The sequence below is a fragment of the Scardinius erythrophthalmus genome, assembly GCF_964197995.2.
Source record: "Scardinius erythrophthalmus genome assembly, chromosome: 9".
Classification (NCBI taxonomy): domain Eukaryota; kingdom Metazoa; phylum Chordata; class Actinopteri; order Cypriniformes; family Leuciscidae; genus Scardinius; species Scardinius erythrophthalmus.
This window is the reverse complement of record NC_138229.1, coordinates 13,156,637-13,174,704: the sequence shown is the minus strand read 5'-3', so window position 1 is coordinate 13,174,704 and position 18,068 is coordinate 13,156,637. Positions and strand designations below refer to the sequence as shown.

The 18,068-nt window shown below is 36.2% G+C and overlaps 2 protein-coding genes across 3 annotated transcripts; one reads left to right on the top strand and one right to left on the bottom strand.

Moving 5' to 3' along the window:
• The first annotated feature begins 2,345 nt into the window (after positions 1-2,345).
• Positions 2,346-9,234, top strand: LOC308696116 (heterogeneous nuclear ribonucleoprotein C). Of its 2 annotated transcripts, none has more exons than XM_081374510.1 (9): positions 2,346-3,177; positions 3,625-3,728; positions 3,998-4,263; positions 4,651-4,723; positions 4,832-4,894; positions 4,974-5,143; positions 6,104-6,217; positions 8,047-8,177; positions 8,357-9,234. In XM_081374510.1, the coding sequence occupies exons 2-9, from the start codon at positions 3,724-3,726 to the stop codon at positions 8,450-8,452; spliced, it is 918 nt and encodes a 305-aa protein (XP_081230636.1). In that variant the 5' UTR covers positions 2,346-3,177; positions 3,625-3,723; the 3' UTR covers positions 8,453-9,234. The 2 variants fall into 2 exon arrangements, with proteins under 2 accessions (XP_081230636.1, XP_081230635.1); XM_081374509.1 differs by having other exon boundaries at positions 2,447-2,721.
• Positions 9,235-9,296: 62 nt separating this feature from the next.
• LOC308696118 (complement C1q-like protein 4) lies at positions 9,297-10,649 on the bottom strand. Its single transcript, XM_081374513.1, has 4 exons — positions 10,382-10,649; positions 10,191-10,253; positions 9,957-10,088; positions 9,297-9,867 (listed from the first exon to the last, which is right to left on the bottom strand). Exons 1-4 carry the CDS (start codon positions 10,548-10,550, stop codon positions 9,590-9,592), a joined length of 642 nt encoding a protein of 213 aa, XP_081230639.1. The 5' UTR covers positions 10,551-10,649; the 3' UTR covers positions 9,297-9,589.
• Positions 10,650-18,068: the final 7,419 nt, after the last annotated feature.

Sequence of the window (18,068 nt, the reverse complement as noted above, 5' to 3'; positions counted from 1 at the left end):
ATATACATCCTTGAGATCTTTGCCTAACTAGGTGGAAAGGATCAAATGTAGCAGGATGTTCCATGTTTGCCTGAAGAACCCACTAAGCCCTTGCAACCCATTTTTCATAAAAATGGTGGCTGTTCTTTGTCAGTATTTGGATTCAGCTGGTTAAGAGCAAACATGGATGGACTGTGACCCTGTTGCAACTTGCATGTTGAAAAGAATTATGGGTCAAGGGCAGGGGATGTAAAGCACTTCTGGGGGTACGCAGGGAGGGGTAAGAAGCTTGAATTACTTTGCCCTCTTTTTCCTTCTTCTTTTGTAAGGGGAATAAAGTCTCAACTTTTCTCTTTTTGTATGAGAAGAATAACTTAAATGACTAGATGTATATACAAATATATAAAGATATTATATATATATATATATATATATAAATATTAAATACATGTAAAAATCACCATCAACCATTACTCTTTCAAAGGGTGTCTAAATTTAATTGGTATTGATGCAGAGATTTATATTGTATAAGACAAAATACTTTTAAATGAATGAAACATTGTTGTTTTTTGGATTACAACCCTAATTGTCACTGAAGTTAAAAGCATTTTCTCATTCTCACTTGTCTGCTCAAAATGTCTGTCCTGTCACTGGCATGTATTTTTCTCTTCTTTTTTTCTTCTTTTTTAGGGTTTTCATCGGAGTTATCCCACCGCTGCCTAATGTTGTGTTCTTTCAGTTCAGTTCAGACAACATGTATGATTTGTGCAGTAAAAAAAAGAGAGAAAAATCTGTTCTTCGGTTTCTGACCAAGTGCCTTATTATTTCAAGTGCCTTCATTTACTGTAAATACTGGAGGAATTTATTTTCCGTGCAACTAATTTCAGGCCGTCATGCTATGTAATCATAGTTTATATAATTATTGCTATTTAATTAGTTATACATGTGGTAGTAGCATAGAAACTTGTTTTCTCTTTCACTATTTGTGCATCCTGTGCTTAGGAAACAAATGACAAATAATTGATTTCTATCAAATAATCGATTTCCACAAATATAACAAAATTGTGTAATAGGGGACATGCCATTTACAGGCATATTTGATTAAAAAATCTAAAATGTTTATAAACCGTAGATATTATGGTAACACTTTACAAGAAGTTCTCTTTTTTTAATTTAATGCATTAGCATGACATCAACTCAGAATAAGCTTTTTTTAAGCATTTATTAATGTTAGTTAATAAAATACAGTTGTTTACGTTACATCACAGTTCCTAATGTTAAGATATATAACTTTTGATTAAAAAAAGTAAATTAACATTAACTTACTATAATGCATATATGTTGTAAGAATTGTTCATTGTTTTGTTTGTGTTAACTAATGTAGCTAACTTCCTTGCTGTAAAGTGTTACCGATATTATTACACCAGTGCTGTTGTCTCTGCTATAGTAGTCATATTTAGGTCCTGATTTTAATGTTCATTTTCAGTTGCTGTTTGAGCAATCAGCATTAAGGCATTAGAAAATTGTGAAACTTGAGCAAATAAATTTCAGGAAAATATAATAATCATTTGTTTAAGAATTCAACCTTAAAGTGAGTGGAGTTGACTTTTTTTCTTTTCAGTTTACATGCATAGTTAAAATTCTTCTGGCCTGTTTGATTTTCAGTCAGATTTATTCTGCATTGCTTTTTAGGATCATGATTTTGAGTAGGATGGGGTAAGATGCCCCCCTTAAGAACAATGTGGATTTACTTTGAAAATATTATATAGCTATAACTGTAACACATTTAGGCTAAGTTTAGCATGATGCATCAGCTAGTGTGTTGTTATAGGAAATAAATATAAATATTTCCTAATTTAGTTCTTATAGCACAAATTTTTAATTATTAAAAGAGGGTTAAGCTTGCCTCCTACCTGGGTAAAAAGCCTCTCTTGGATTAACTTTACAGAATGTATATATTACTTTTGATATATATATATGAGGCATATTTAATTACCCATATTTTAATTAACGATATGTCGGACGGGGTCATCTACCCCAAGGGTCTAATTTTATTGTTGTGTCCACAAATCTCCTATTAACAAATAGAGACAAAAAAAAAAAAAAACCGTTGATATTCAACATAATACAATGTCATAGATCACTATTTTCCAGAGACACAAAATGAGATCAATCTCAAAACTGTTTCGGAAATTAAAAAATAGCGTAACCATGGGAACCATATGGGAACGTTAGGGGAACGTTCTGTGTTTACTGGGCATTCATCAAAAGTGCTGAGATGAGATGAGATTTTGTGCCATCAGGAGAAATAAACCTAGAAAAAAACCTAGGCTACTACTAATTCCAGACATTCATATGAGAGAGACAGAGACACATAGAGAGAGACTGAATGTGTGAAGGGCGCGCAACGCGACCAGAACGCGCCTCGAAAAAGGTCATGATTCTTTCAAAATACAAGCCCTTACTCGCCCAACTGCGGCTTAAAAAAACACGCCACCACTTAACATGCAACTTAATAGAGCGTTTCTTTATGATTTTATGAACACTGCACAGGCCAGCGTTACTAAGTTTAGACGAGAAGAAGGGCTTATAAAAATAAATAAAACATGACTTTAAACTTGAAAAATGAGCGGCCAGCTTTATGTCGTAGCAGATTGACTGCTCGCGGCAAATTCACAGTTGTTGCTTTTTTGCAGGCACTGTAAGATTAGTCCTTCTTAAATAACACATTTTAAACTTTTGGTGAGTAAACTATAGTTTTTTATTTTAAATCAACAATGATCTTTGCATATTTTTCGTGCATTTGCAAAAATATCCGTTATACCTCCGGTCAAATGATCGAGGCCCTGTTTGTCCTCTTTGTCTACTTCGAGGATTTTCTATTAACATTACATTTCATGAATTAGAATTTCTGCCACGTGTGTTGAGTCATAATGCCTTGCATCAGTGATTTAATCAAATAAACCAAACCGCGTTCGTGAGTGTTAAATGGGAATATTCAAACCCGATTGTGGTCGATATCACGACCACAATGAATGAATGAATGAATGAATGAATGAGGCGCTTTACTATGTAACGTTACTGCTATAACGTTACACCCAAAGCGCTTTATAATCATGTCGGAGTCTCTCCTCACCACCACCTGGATGATGCGACGGCAGCCACAGAACAACCGGCTATATGTGGAGAGGAGAGAGGGTGATAACTGTTAGATTAAGAACCTAATTTGCAGCTCTCTGGTCGCGCTGAGTATTTCAGGTCAAAGTTAACGATGTTTATTTTTGCGAGAATCTGGTGCATCCGCTGATATAAGTTATATAGAATGACATTATATAGATCAGTGGTTGCATCACTTTTTTTTAATGATGAAACTAAATGTTTGCTAGATTTAGCCGTTTAAACATACTTTTTTTCTTTACGCCCCCCCCCCTCTCATTTTCCCTCTTTTTTTAATAATTACTTTGAATTCCACTGATAGAATGTTCGCTGAATGACCATAATATTTTGCATACTGAATTCTGATTGGTCATCTTTCTTATGTATATTTAAACACTGATCCTAGATCTATTTAAAACCATTTCTAATGTTGATTAAAACAAAACTAGCCTTGTCCAGATGTAATGAGGTGTGTTTTTGTTCTCTCAGTGTTACTGTTAGGAGCCAAGACTTGCTCACTGGTTGGGGTGTATTCCCATTTCCAAACTATTCCCATTGCCAAACGGACGACTGCCCTGCAGTAACACCATGGAGTGAGTCACAGTCATCAACAGTTTCTTTCAATGTCTAATATCATATGTGGTTTCTGTGTATTAATTATTGAGGAATAGTATTGTCGTCTTTGGGTTTATAATCTAACCAGATCATCCACAAATTAGCAAATGCATACCTCAGCAATTAGCAAAAAAAATAAAAAATAATACTGTACTAGATGTCATAAAGTAGGATAGGCTCAATTTTGCTAGCTTTCCCCTTGAAAATATACTAATTTCCTTTTTTATGTCTCCTTTCACTGCCCTAGTCGTTCGCCCAGCGCTAGTCAGCTGATTGCCAGCAACGTCACAAATAAGACGGACCCACGGTCGCTGAACTCAAGGGTCTTCATTGGAAACTTAAACACTATGCTGGTTACCAAGGCAGATGTTGAAGCTATTTTTAGCAAATACGGCAAGATTGTTGGCTGCTCTGTGCACAAGGGTTACGCTTTTGTCCAGTACGTCAACGAGAGGACCGCACGAGCGGCTGTTGCAGGAGAGGACGGCCGGATGATCGTTGGACAGGTGCTTGGTGAGGACATAAAACAATCTGAGACTATCTTATTTTATCTTATCATATTTTTTTTTTTTTAATTGAACAATTGCCTTAGCCTGGGAAAACCCAGACAACGTCCGGCAAATTTAGAATTTCTCTGCAAGTAGTCTGGCTGGCAAAGAGCTCATTCAAGCCCATTTCTAATCCGTTGAAATCGTGGCACCAATCAGAAACGTTGGGGCGGGCTTTACACAGTGACGATCGCTCTGATTGGTTTTAGGTCTATCCAGTTGCACCCAGAGGCGTTTGAGCGATGTCCCTTTGGAAATGAGTTATTAATGAAGCTTTGCCAGACCATAACTCAGTTACTACTGAAAATGGTCTGGTTTTAACCAGGCTACAATTGCCTTGTCTTTCAATCAGATATTAACTTGGCAGGAGAACCCAAACCTCACAGGCCAAACACGTCAAAGCGATCAGCTGGAGATATGTACAGGTAAGGAATACATTTGTTCTTATTTTTATATTCACCCATTTTAATGTTTTATTCCAATAAGCCAGTGTTGTTGTTGTTGTCATTGTTAAAATCTCTATTTTTCTAAAGTCTCTCCAGCAGTAGTTCTGGTTTTGAGGTTGATTATGATTTCCAGAGAGAATACTTTGACAGGTAAGATCTCTTTGCCAGTGGGTATATATAAAAATGTGTGCACTTTTTGCTGACACCTCAATCTCTTTGTGTTGTACAGAATGTATTCATATCCTTCCCGTGTGCCCCCGCCACCACCACCTCCTCTGTCACGGGCTGTGATCCCTTCCAAACGTCCACGGGTCAGTATGAGTGGGGGAACCAGCCGCCGCACCAAGTCCAGTTTCTCAACTGCTTCCAAGAGCAGCCAGCGGACATCCTCTCGAGCCTGTCAGTACCTTTTCTTTATTTTCACTCTATAGAGGGGTTTGTTTAAAGGGATAGTTCACCCAAAAATGAAAATTCTGTCATTAATTACGTCATTCCAAACCTGTAAGACTTTCGTTCATCTTCGGAACACAAATGAAGATCTTTTTGATGAAATCTGAGAGCTTTATGTCCCTCCATTGACAGCTACGCAACTGACACTTTGACGCTTCAAAAAGTTCATAAAGAGATCGTAAAACTAATCCATATGAATTGAGTGGTTTAGTCCAAATTTTCTGAAGAGACATGATCGCTTTATATGCTTAGCAGATTTAATTTAGGCTTTTATTCACATAAAAACATTCATCAATTCACACATCAGTTGTGGTAAACGAAAGCTCAAGCATGTTCTCTTTAAGTGTGAGAACCAGTGAGGTTCATTCTCGTGTTACGCAGCACGTTTGAGCTTCCACAAGCAGGTTCGGTTAAGCTTCTGTTTATGTTTGCTGATCAATGTTTATACGTGAATAAAAAATTCAATCTGTTCATCATATAAAGCGATTGTCTCTCTTCAGATAATTTGGACTAAAGCGCTCAATTTATTTGGATTAGTTTTACAATCTCTTTATGAACTTTTTGAAGCTTCAAAATGGTAGCTGTCAATGGAGAGTACAGAGCTGGCTCAGATTTTAGTAAAAAAAAAATTTCATTTGTGTTCTGAAGATGAACAAAAGTCTTACGGGTTTGGAACAAAACAAGGGTGAATAAATGATGGGTAAACTTAACATTTAATCTACCAGTGACAAACATGTTAAATACATTTTGGTTGATTTGTTTTTATTATTTTAAAAAATGTACGTTAACATTGCATTTTTTACTTTATTTACTTTTTTACATTTTTTACAGCCTTTACTCATTTTACATTTTTGACCTTGATTGGCTTGTCAATTGGTACATGCATTCAGGGAATTATTTTTCTTTCAGTAAAAGCAGATGACCTACAAACAATTAAGAGAGAGCTTTCTCAAATCAAACACAAGGTTGACTATCTGCTGGAGAGTCTGGACAGGATGGAGAAAGACCACAGCAAGAAATCCGGTAAAAGTGTTCACGGTTTCCCCCTGAGTTTCTGCAGCAGGTTCATCATACATGGTCTTCAAATGGGCCCAGAAAATAATCAATCCATAGTATTTGTCAAAAATAATACATTTTAAAATACCATTACATCAACTTTTTTTTGTATGCACAAGGAGTCTGACAACAGCTGGTATGCTCCACACAGAGATCTGATATCACCATCGAGTCTATCTATGATTACATGAAGAAACAGAAAAATACTGAGACCAGTTTTTCAGAAGAACTGTGGCAATGTATTCAAGATGCTTGAAGAAACCGACCTCCAAAGATACCTTAAAAACTATGTGCAAGTGTTCCTAGAACAAAATCTGTTTTAAACGCTGTAGGCTCGCGCTCAATCGGCCCAAAGCCCGGCGTCCGACCAGCGCGGAAGGTCTTAACGTGTTACTGTCCTTTTCTCGAGGCAAAGTGTTTTTTGATTAGATGTAATACATTTAGTTATGTATTCTCTTGTTACTTCATCTGACTCCATAAATGAAAAGGTTTTAATGATATTTGTGGATCATTAATTATGAGTGAATGTTTGACTATTCCGTTTAACTCTTCAATGAAAATATCAAAGTCAGTTAGAATAATCAAATGTAACAATTTATTATGTCAGGTAAATGTATCATGTCAATTTTATAATCAATTCATAGATAATCGATACAAAACATCAAATGCTCTGGAGTAGAGAGAAGGTGCAAACCCAACTTTAAGAAATACATGAGGCTGAGAGATCTCTCTCTCAGCCTCACGGACCAATCTGAGTTACAGAAAAGGCCACGATCTCCCTGCTGCATTTCCTCATATAGACAAACCTTTCACTTGGAAACGTGCTAACAATAGAAATTTGCATTCAGAGGTAGCACCTCTTGGGGGGGTGTGACCATTTGCTTGAGAGACCATCTTCCTTTTTGTGTCAGTTATCCATAAACTCTTAAAAACCTTATTACCTTTTGTTTTACTTATTCTGAAATGAGACATCTGTACCAGTCGCACTGTGACATTTTAAATGATACCAAACATGAAAACACTCTGTGATAATCATTCACATTAAACTATACATTTTCTTGGGTGAATTCAGGTGATCATCTGAGCATGAGAGAGAGGGGGTGAGGGGAGAGGGAAGGAGATGTAGATTAGGATGACTCGGAGGTGAGACTTTCGTCTCGATGGTGCATGAGAGCCAGTTCAAATGGTAATCTCCAGAGAGGTCCTTTTGTCCTCTCAGGGTCTGGTCACCCCTGAAACAGACTGTCCGGCATTTTGTAATTTCTCAATTCTTACAACACAAAGGGTGGTCACACCAAATATTGATTTGATTTAGTTAACAGAAGTTTGATCAATAAAACCTATTTATGGCATTATTTTTTAAAAGCATCCTCACTTTACAGCATTTTTACACGAGTGCCTAAAAGTTTTCACTGTACTATAGCTTTGGACGTAAGTTTCTTCAAGCGTCTTGGAGACGTTGCCACAATTCTTCTGGATTTAGTTGGTCTCAGTTTTTTCTGTTTCTTCATGAAATCACAGACAGCATCAGTGACGGTGAGATCTGATTTCCGTTTGGAGCATATTGGCTGTTGTCAGACTACTTGTACATACAAAAATCTCACTGGATTACAATTAATGGCAAAATGAATGTTTGGAAATGTAAACTGATATTTCCTACAGACACACTACAGCAAAAGTTATAAATAACTGGCTTAAAACCATTTTTTGGGGGGTGAAAATACTAACGTGCCTATGTATGTGTGTGTGTGTTTATATTTATTGTATGTTCATGTTTTGTTTTGTTTTTACATCAGAGGGGAAGAGTGTGAAGGCAGAAGTGGGTGAGGCTTCCTCCCTGCAGCATTCCAGCAAGAAAGACAGAGAGAGGGAAGAGCAAGAGATAAACGATTCTGAGGAGGAAAGAGATCTGTTGGAGGAGGAGGAGGTTTGTGAAAATGAATCTATTTGCATTTATGATTATGGATGTTAAGATTAAGTGTAATTGGTGCTGAATTAGTGAGGACATGATTTGAGTAAAGATGTCTAATATTCTCAATGTTGTTTGGGTCTCTAAGATTTGTTTCCAACTATAGTTTCATACTAAAGTTTTTTTTTTCCTCTCAGGTTAAAAGCCAGGAAGGAGAGAATGAAGAAGAGGAGGAAGAGGGTGAGCATGTGGAAGGGGAAGATGGCGACAGCGTTAATGGCGATGACTCATAGGCTGTTTTAAACACCATGGATTTCAGACATTCACTCAAAATTCAGCCCTTTCAGTTCTTTTGAAAGGTTGAAGCCAGTCTTTAAAAGATTTGTCTATAGATGCCTGCACACTTATAATAACTGACACTACAATTACATCAGTTTCACTGATGTCAGTTTATTTTTAATGTAAGCATGACAACTTTTCAGGCTTTTAAGTCCCTTAACCTTGATGAAGACAAACATTTGTTTTCAAACAACAGAAACTATGACATTCTCCAGTTATTCCTAATAATTCTGGGTTTTTATTTTTCACTATCAGAATATGTCCATTATGCTTTCTCAGAGTGAAACTGGCCTGTTCCCTGTGTCTCTATGGGAATTTTCTTTCTGTGAACAAAGGTAAAATTTGTATTTTTAAAGGGAGGAACTTGAGGGCCTCCTCTACAGAGAACCAACTAGCTTCCATGAAACATCTATGTTTGTATTTACCGGTCTTTTTTATATCACCCTGTTTCAGAATAATTCTACAGGAATGTTTCAATAAAATATTAAATTAAATGTGTTGGTTTTTGTTTTTTTGTTTTTCTTCGGTGTTAACCTTGGCAAATATTTGATCATGTGACAATGCTGTCAGTGATTTTTAGCTTAAGTATTTAGGATGGTCTTTTAAGTTATAAAAATAAAACTTTTTTTTTTTTTTTCATATCACCAATAACATGAATTTGATGTGAAGTATGATTCATATTTGATCATTAAACTGCATACTATGAGCTTTAAAAGTCTAATTTTGACTTTTTATCATTGACTTTCTGATTCTTTGATGGTGTCTGACCACCTGGGGGAAAGAATGCAAGTGAATCTTAATTCTGTGATATTTGGTTTATTTAATGAAATGTTCAGAATTTAATATGCTAGAGATATGGAAAGTACTACTCCCATTCTTAGATGGATCATATGAGTTTAGCTCATTTACTCTTCAGACTTAAGAGAGAAATATGAAGACATCCAGACATTAATACATCGTAACTAAGAAGCATAAACAATGATCTCCCTTTCATTTACTTGGATATAGTTCACTTACACAGGAACAATTAAATTTCATATAATTGTGTTTTTAATCACATCCTGCACTGGATTTCTAAGAAATTCAGGTGTTCACAAGGGGAAGATCAGAAAGCCACTGAAACTAGTGTAACTTTCTGGATCATCATAAACCCAGGTGTTCTTCCAAAGTCGTGTAGAAATCTGATCACCGATCTCCAGTGTGAGAACAACACCATTGCTGCCATTACCATTGCTAACAGGCTTCCAGGCGTGCACAGAGCACTGGGTTTCACCGTTCTTCAAGAGACTGACTGCCATTGTGGTTCCACCATGAGAATGAGCATAAAATCTGAAGTAATAGGCTCCTTTTATTGGTGCTGTGAAAATACCTGTTGGCACATGAACAAAGCAATCACAGAAAATGTCATCATATGTGAACACAGTATTTCTGTAATGGTATTCTTTTCACAGTCCTTACCAGTATTTGAGTCATAGGCACTTCCAACATTACTAAAGACTTTTTTGTATTCCAGAATTTTCAGATTATCAGTGGGCCCAGTGTGTCCTGTTCCAGATGCCAGAAGTCCAGCAGAGAAAGCAACTTTTGTGGCTGGAAATAAGCAAATGGGCTGATGTAAAATGTGTAATCAAATAAAATGTTTAATTTAATACATTTAAATGTCTATGGGAACAAAATGTGCCTTATACTTGCCTTCAATATCTTTTTGGGCAGTTTCAAGCTTATTTTGTGAATCTTGTACCGAGGTTTTCAAAGCTGTACGGAATACACATTGATATGATAATGTCACAATACTGCAAACCAATGAATTTATAAAGATGTGTAAGTTGTAATTTCTTTGTAAGTTCATAAATGGTAAATTGCTCAATACAAATCCACCTTACCTTCATTCTCACTCAATACTTTGGTCAGTGTTTCTTCTAATTTTTGTATCCTTTCATCCATGGGTTTTAGCTTCTGGAGCTCAGCAATAATGTCCATACTTGGTGTCAATAAATCTTGTGCAATTGAGCTCCCAGCACAGAGCAGCAGTACCAGCAGCAGTCCTGCCATTGTCTCGCTTTTTTATTTATTTTTCCAACAAATTACTCCTGCGATTATTCCAGAATTCAGCTTTGAATGGCAAACGCTGTTCTTAAATACTTTGTTGTGAAAGGTTGCGAAAGTTTGTGAACATTTGTACTTTAGACTGATGTTGAGAGGGTTTTGTTTATTTTAGTAGTCCATTAGGGCGAGTCAAATGTAGAATTGGGTAGCCTACACTGAAAAGACATTTTCAGCATAGTTTGCGTTAATGGATTATGTGTGTGTATGGCTGTGTGGTTCAGGCATACACTATGTTATGGGGACAAAATGTCCCCACAAAGATGGCAATACCTGAATTCCTTGTCCTTGTGGGAATTTTTTTTTTTTTTGGTTCCCTACTTATAAATCATACTAAGTGATGTTTTTGAAAATGGAAAAAATGCAGAAAGTTTGTTAAGGGACTGTTCGTTATTTATTTAAGGGGCCACCGGAGGAGTTTTGAGATCTGTTGTCAAAAAAGACACGACCCTCCCTTCGCCAGCAATATTTTTTTCTATGACCCTCCAAAATGATTGTGAAAAAAGGCACGACCCTCCCCGATAATTTATTGATTAGCCTAATTCTGTACTAGTTTGGCTTGGCAAAGATGTTCAGATAGCCATTGTTTGTTTGTTTTTTAAACCATAAACTCTTGCTTTCTCATCTGGCTGTAACGATAGACCAAACCTATGATTCGGTTCGTATCACAATTTTTTATTTTAGATTTGAAAAAAAAAAAAACATGTTTTCGGTGCTGATGCGGTGTGACGCGTTCAACATGTGGGTGGCGTTGCGAATAAAGCATCTAAGCTGTCACAAAGAACCGGCAAAAGTAATGATTATTAATATGTCAAATATAGCTAGACATTTTAATTGTTTTTAATAAACAAGTGTTTTCTGTGTCGACTGCAAATATGAAGTTGACGATGCGTCGCGATCGTCTCAGAACGCGCCAGAGAGAAATGCACATTTCATAAGGAGAAAGCAGTCTGTTTTCCTTCGTTTTGAATTGTTCTGCATGTTTAAAAGTAGACATTTCAAGCTTTCTATATATTTCTCAGGTCTATGAGGAAAGTAGCATACCTTACGCTGAGTTTCGGTTCATTTATGAGACAAGAGTCCAGTTCACTCGCCCGCGCCTCTGTGTCATGATTATCTATTTTCTACTATATTTAGACTACTTCTTATTTATTAAATCCAGATGAAACATTGATTAAAATTAAGATAACATTAATAAAAAAACGAAATTCCCTTTAAAGAAAGGCTTTGTGCTTTCTGTTTGAGGTCTCTGTGCAATTTTTAAAGTCGCTTCAGAGCAGTCATGTCCGTGCGTAATGGAGAACTGTCACGTCCGTAACATTTTTTTTTTTTTTTCACATAAATGCAAACACGAAAAATAAAATAAAAATAATATAAAATTTAATTTTCTGTGGAGGCCGATCTTTATTCATCCGGTGGGTATATTTTGGTTTGCACAGTGTAATTTAAAGAATTACTAAAAAATATTTTGCCACCTAAAAGTTAAAGATTTTTTTGTGTCACGTCACATGTGTATTTCCCTCATATTAAATATAAAACGCATGTGTAGACTGATATTTTTCTAATGTCTTGACTCCTTTCAGACGTTTCAAATAAATGCATTTTCTGAGAATTTTTATTTTAAGTTTTGACTGCAAATGTCACGTCCATTCACTGGAATCGCCCAATTTGAACGAATTTATCCTAAACTAGTTTTTGTGGTGTAGGTCTATGTATTTTATGTTAACTTAAATAATAGCCTACTAATAGTGATTTAAAGATGTGGTAGCGCTGCGAAGATCGCGAGTCGTCAACTTCGTCTAGCCGACACTGACATAAAAAATAACTGTTTTATTAGTAAACAATTCAAATGTCTCCTGCTATATTGAACATATTTACCTGTTCCTTACAAAACACTGACAGTGGGGTTTTTGACCGGTTTTTTTTTTGAGCAGCAGCGGACAAATTATTTCGACACACACACACACACACACACACACACACACACACACACACACACACACACACACACACACACACACACACACACACACACACACACACACACACATACACACACACACACACACACACACACACAATATTGATAAACAGGATTTTTTTTGTTGCTTTTTTAATACAATAAAAATTTCATTTAATTTGTTGTTTAATAAAATTATAAGCCTATTATTTTTAGTTTATTAACAGCAACAACAGCTGTAAAGATGATGTTGACGATCGCCATCTCCGTACCCAGCAAACATTGGTCCGACGGCAACGTCGTGTCCCTGGCCAAAAATAGTCGTGGTATGACGGCATAAATCGGTAAAAATATGTAACACAGAACATTTCCTAAAAATGCATTCAAATACATGTGTGCATGTCTACAGTTATCTGGTTGCATGTATAATTGTTATTTTGACTTTTAGCTACGTGTAGTTCAATATATACCATGTTGTGTTTCGGGTGAGAGAGGACGTCACCATGGCGACGTCTTTTACACGTGCATTTATAGTCCATCATGACCCTCTATGAAATCAATTGTGATAAAGCTGTGCTTAATCCTTGCGTGGTTAATTCTGCAATAATTAATTAAATTTTTTATTAAATTAAAGTTTTAATAAGTTGTGTGAATACGTCCACTGACGTCCTCGGCGTCGTCTTTTACACGTGCATTTATAGTCCATCATGACCCTCCATCATGGAATCCTTGTGAAATATGCAAAAGCTGTGCTTAATCCTTGCATGGTTAATACTGCAAAAATTAATTTAATTGCCCAAGTAGTTTTTAAGAGGTTGTGAAGACGTCCACTGACGTCCTTTACACGTCAAGGCTGTGAATACACGTCCACTGACGTACACGTCTAGTCAAGCAAGACAGAGGAAAAAAAAAACCCCAGGAATTATCTTTATGAAATACACGAATTGTATACAAAGTAAATATATTTACTTTATCTTGTTTAAATAAATTATAATCACACAGTTCCCAGTGTGGTTAAGTGAATGCAAAGCCTCTGCATTTTAGTCATTATTTCAACCTGTAGCCTACCTGATACGTTGTTTTTTTTTTTGTTTTTTTGTTTTTTTTTTATGGAATGTATGCATGTAAAACAGAAATATATCTGGTCACCATTTATGTCTGAGTTGGATGTAATTGCCAAAACTGTGCTGCCAAGATGTAACAAAAGATCTCCCGACATTACCAAATCCCGCGATAGGTTAGATTATCTCACGAGATGTTACCGCGTTTTCCCCATAGACTCACTCCGGAACACTGAAGTTTGAATAACCACGAAGAGAGGAGGAATTGAGGTCCATATTGTTAGAAATCTACTGTTGGGTACGTACATTTTGTATTATTAGATTCACGTGCTAGAGTTTTACTTGTTTGACATGAATGAACCGAAAGAAATGATGCCCACATTGTCAACTGAAATTGGCTAACTGAGTTTGGCTAAAATTAGCTAGTAGGCTAAAAGTTGCTTTGAACTTATACAACGGTATACCATAGTATAAAGTATGTTTAATGATACAGTCAAAGTTATTACTGTAAATTATTAATGTAGCCTTTTGAGAGTTTCTTTCAGAAAGTAAATTATCTGAAGTAGAATGAAATGTTTAGCTGGATTTGAACATGCATGTTTTCAGTAACTGCTTTAAAATTTTTGTAATTTTAGAATTGCTAAACATGTCTATTCAGGGGACATCACAGCCCACCTGTCTTTATCAGAAATGTCCTGTTCACTTTCTCACTGTTACACACCTAGTTAAGGGTCTTTCTCAAGGGCACCACAGTGGTATTGAAGAGGCAGGGGACAAATGCTGTTTTGAATTTAGCTGAAGACCATAAAAATATTTTGAAAATAAGTGCATGTCACCTCAAATTTTTAATTTTCATTTATTTTAAAAATAAATATATTCTCTTCCCTTAGATGCTGTGATGAGGTGGAGCCCACATGCTACAGACACTGAAATTGATGCAGCAATGGCAGAACACCTGAAACACACTCCAGGAAGAGCTGGGGGTGGTGGATACAACAAATGAGCCAAACAATGTGTTTAAGGGATAGTTCACCCAAAAATGAAAATTGTCAACATTTACTCAACCTCATGTTTCAAACCTGTATACCTTTCTATGCTAAACACAAAGATGTTTAGAAGAATGTTTGTAACCAAGCAGATGTCGCTTCCCATTAATAATCATTTTTTCTCCAACAATGGTATGGATGCTCTATTTGCTTGGTTACAAACATTCTTCAAAATATCTTCTTTTGTGTTCAGCAGAAGAAAGAAACTCATACAGGTCTGGAATTTGGTGAGTAAATTACATAATTTTCATTTTTGGGTGAACTATCTTTATATAATAATTCAGTATTTTGCAATTGGTATTTTAGTTTGGTTAACAAATCGAGAGCTTAGAATTATAAGGTTCTATCTCCGTTTATTGTAGTTTATTGAGCATCAAAGTTTTTAAACTCGGTTTATGTTTTGTGAGATGGAACCTTTTATTTTATTAATAACTACTAACAATTTTTTTTTTTACAAAAATAACACCACACAGGCATTAATAAACACCTAATGGATCAGATTGTCAAACTCAATTTCAACCAAAAGTGGAGATAGAACCTTAAAATTCTAAGCTCACGAAATGTTAAACATTGAAAAAAATAAAGAGAAATTTTGGCTGTTCAATATCAATAAAATGTTGTGCTTAATCAGAACATGCTTCTTTTTTGCTTATGTCCACAAATAATGTGTTATTGTTTTTGATGTACACGTGATTAAAACGTTTTATTGACGTTCAGGTCTGACTGGACCAATTTTGGACCTTTTTAGAACCTTTGTCAAGATGTGTAGGCTAAACCTCAAGATTTAATTGTCTTTCACGATGTTACACAATAGGTGTGTGATTATTTTATATGCAGGCTTATATATACACTTAAATTATGCAGCAACACATTTAAACACATATGACGACGCATTTAGACGTCCAGGGACGCGCAGAAGAGACGTGGAATTCACGGCCAGAAGAGACGTGGAATTCACGGCCAGAAGAGACGTGGAATTCACGGCCAGAAAAGACGTCGGTTCAACTTCCATTTTGGAACTATTTTTCAACCATGACGGGACGTCTCGGACGGACGTCTTTTCAACGGTCATTAAACGTCCAAATGTTTGCTGGGTAGTAGGCTAGTGAACACGCCTATTGAGAGAAATGCACATCATTACATAACCAGAGAGTAGCCTATTTCTTTTCGTTTTAAATTGTTAAAAAGACATTTCAAGCTTTCTTAAGATATATTTCATGTATGTGAGGCATATGTTGAGTTTCGTTAAGTTAGGATGAGATGCGCTCCTGTTTACGAGCAGTGCAAGTGACCACGCGGGCGCCTCTGTGATTGTGTTGTCTGCTATATTTGGTAGGCTATTTGGCAATTTGTTGATAAAAAAAAAAATGAAAATTAAGATACAATTTATACAAAACGAAATTCACTTAAAAAAAATAGTTTTCTGCAAAACAAAACTTAATTAAGTGGTCAAAATCATGTCTGACCCGCTCCATGTCTCTCGATATTGCGTATACTCGTGTGTGCGGTTCACTTTTCATAATCAACATAGATGAAAAAATAACATTATTATATTTTAACAAAAATGAAACTAAATGAGCTTATTTAATGGTAACAACACAGTAGGCCTACAGACTCTGTATTTGTGCAAATTGCTGCACATTCATTTTATTCTGAATTTTGCACACACAAGTTGAAAGGCATTTGTTTGTGCATGCATGTAAAACATATCTGCAACATTTATCAAGTTCACTGATAATTATGCGTGCATTTATTAATTATTATCTTAATGAATAATGAATCGGACGAAGCATGTAAACATTTTGTTTAGAATTTGGATCGATCATCGCAAATAGATCCGAATGAAGAAACGTACAAAACCATAGGCTATAGAAAATGGGTAGGCCCGGACCTAAATGCCCACCCGGGCCCAATGGTAGCGCCGCGGCTGGTGGTAGCCCTACATACATCGTGGAAACAAAATAAGAATGGAAACTAAAATATGCAGTATCGCCCTACAGCGCACATTCTATCAGCAGTTCTGGCGCCTCAGTCCCAATACTGTAAAACTCGACGTACGTTCACATCACATGTTAATGCAGCGGTAGAGTTACAGTTACACTCACAGGACACTGTGCACTTAAAAACAAAAGTTCATTATTTGCTCGTGCTTTAAAGCTTTGCCGGGTAAACATTTCTTTGGCATTCTGTTCTGACATGATGCACTTTTTCTAAGCGCGAACTGAAGCGCACACTGCCAAACAGCGCCAAACTGGATTTTTGTTGGGTCAGACCCATCTGATATCGAAGGGGGGCTGATAACGCGAGATCAACATGGAGCTAAATGGAAAAAATAGCACCAAACAAGCCACTTTGAAATGTTGCTGTTTTAATGAATATAAAAGTTGGGTGACCCTCCCCCTAGACTAAAAAAAGTTGGATGACCCTCCCCTCAACAAAGAATAAAAAGACATGACCCTCCCCTATTTTCCTCCGGTGGCCCCTTCCATAAATACCGAACGGTCCCTAAGGTAGGTTTGTTTGGGGAATAGAGTACAGTTTGTATAGTGTATGTTATGCCTTTGGAATGTATGCATATAATGTGAATGTGATTTTGTACACGTTTGGCTGTGGCCTAGCCTAGGCTACTTGTGAGGGCCAAATAGCGAAGCGATTGAAATATGACAATCGACTAGTGAGGACATTTTCCTCATATTAGATAGTTAACTCACTATTTATTATTTTTTTTTTTTAAATAATGAGTCAATACATCAGTTATCTTCTTCCAAAATGTACCCAAACCCTGATTTACTATGATAAGGCTATTTTTTTAGACATGTCCGGATGGTTTTCGCGGGATATCACGTAATATGGGCTGCGTGCTTCGTCATAGAATAGTTGCTTCGGCTACTTTGACGGCTGAATGGCATAAGTTAGTTAACTAACTAACAATTGTCTCAACCAGCGAGAAAGGTTTACACGTAGATCAAAATCTCAAACCTCGTGGAATCAACCATTATATATATAAAAAATAAACAAATAAATAAATTAATATTAATTAATTAAATCTGCTGGCGAAAAGAGAAAGCGACTCAGAGCTCATGATAAAACGAAAATCAACATTGGCTTTGGCTTTCCGGAGAACTGAGGAATTTGAAATGTTGTAAAAGCGAAGCGGAGAGCCGGAGATGGCATTACATCTGTAATTAATGAGTAATTAAGGTATTTTATTGAACCATAGATTGTAAAAAATAACAGATCAAGCAATTTTATGTATCTCTAACAGAGTAGGCCTAAGTTACATTGTAAAGCATTATCTATGATGTAGTAGCTAGTCAGCTTGAGATCCTTGTCATTAAAACTAGTAATGTATGAGCAGGCAGCAGTATGTAGGCTATAACCATATTTATCCGCACTGTCA

Coding starts and splice junctions, on each gene's coding strand:
- LOC308696118 (XM_081374513.1), bottom strand. CDS start 10,550: ATGGCAGGACTGCTGCTGGTACTGCTGCTCTGTGCTGGGAGCTCAATT. Junction 10,254..10,381: donor AGTATTGAGTGAGAATGAAG/GTAAGGTGGATT, acceptor TATTCCGTACAG/CTTTGAAAACCTCGGTACAA. Junction 10,089..10,190: donor TGCCCAAAAAGATATTGAAG/GCAAGTATAAGG, acceptor GCTTATTTCCAG/CCACAAAAGTTGCTTTCTCT.
- LOC308696116 (XM_081374510.1), top strand. Junction 4,895..4,973: donor CAGAGAGAATACTTTGACAG/GTAAGATCTCTT, acceptor TGTGTTGTACAG/AATGTATTCATATCCTTCCC. Junction 6,218..8,046: donor AGACCACAGCAAGAAATCCG/GTAAAAGTGTTC, acceptor TTTTTACATCAG/AGGGGAAGAGTGTGAAGGCA.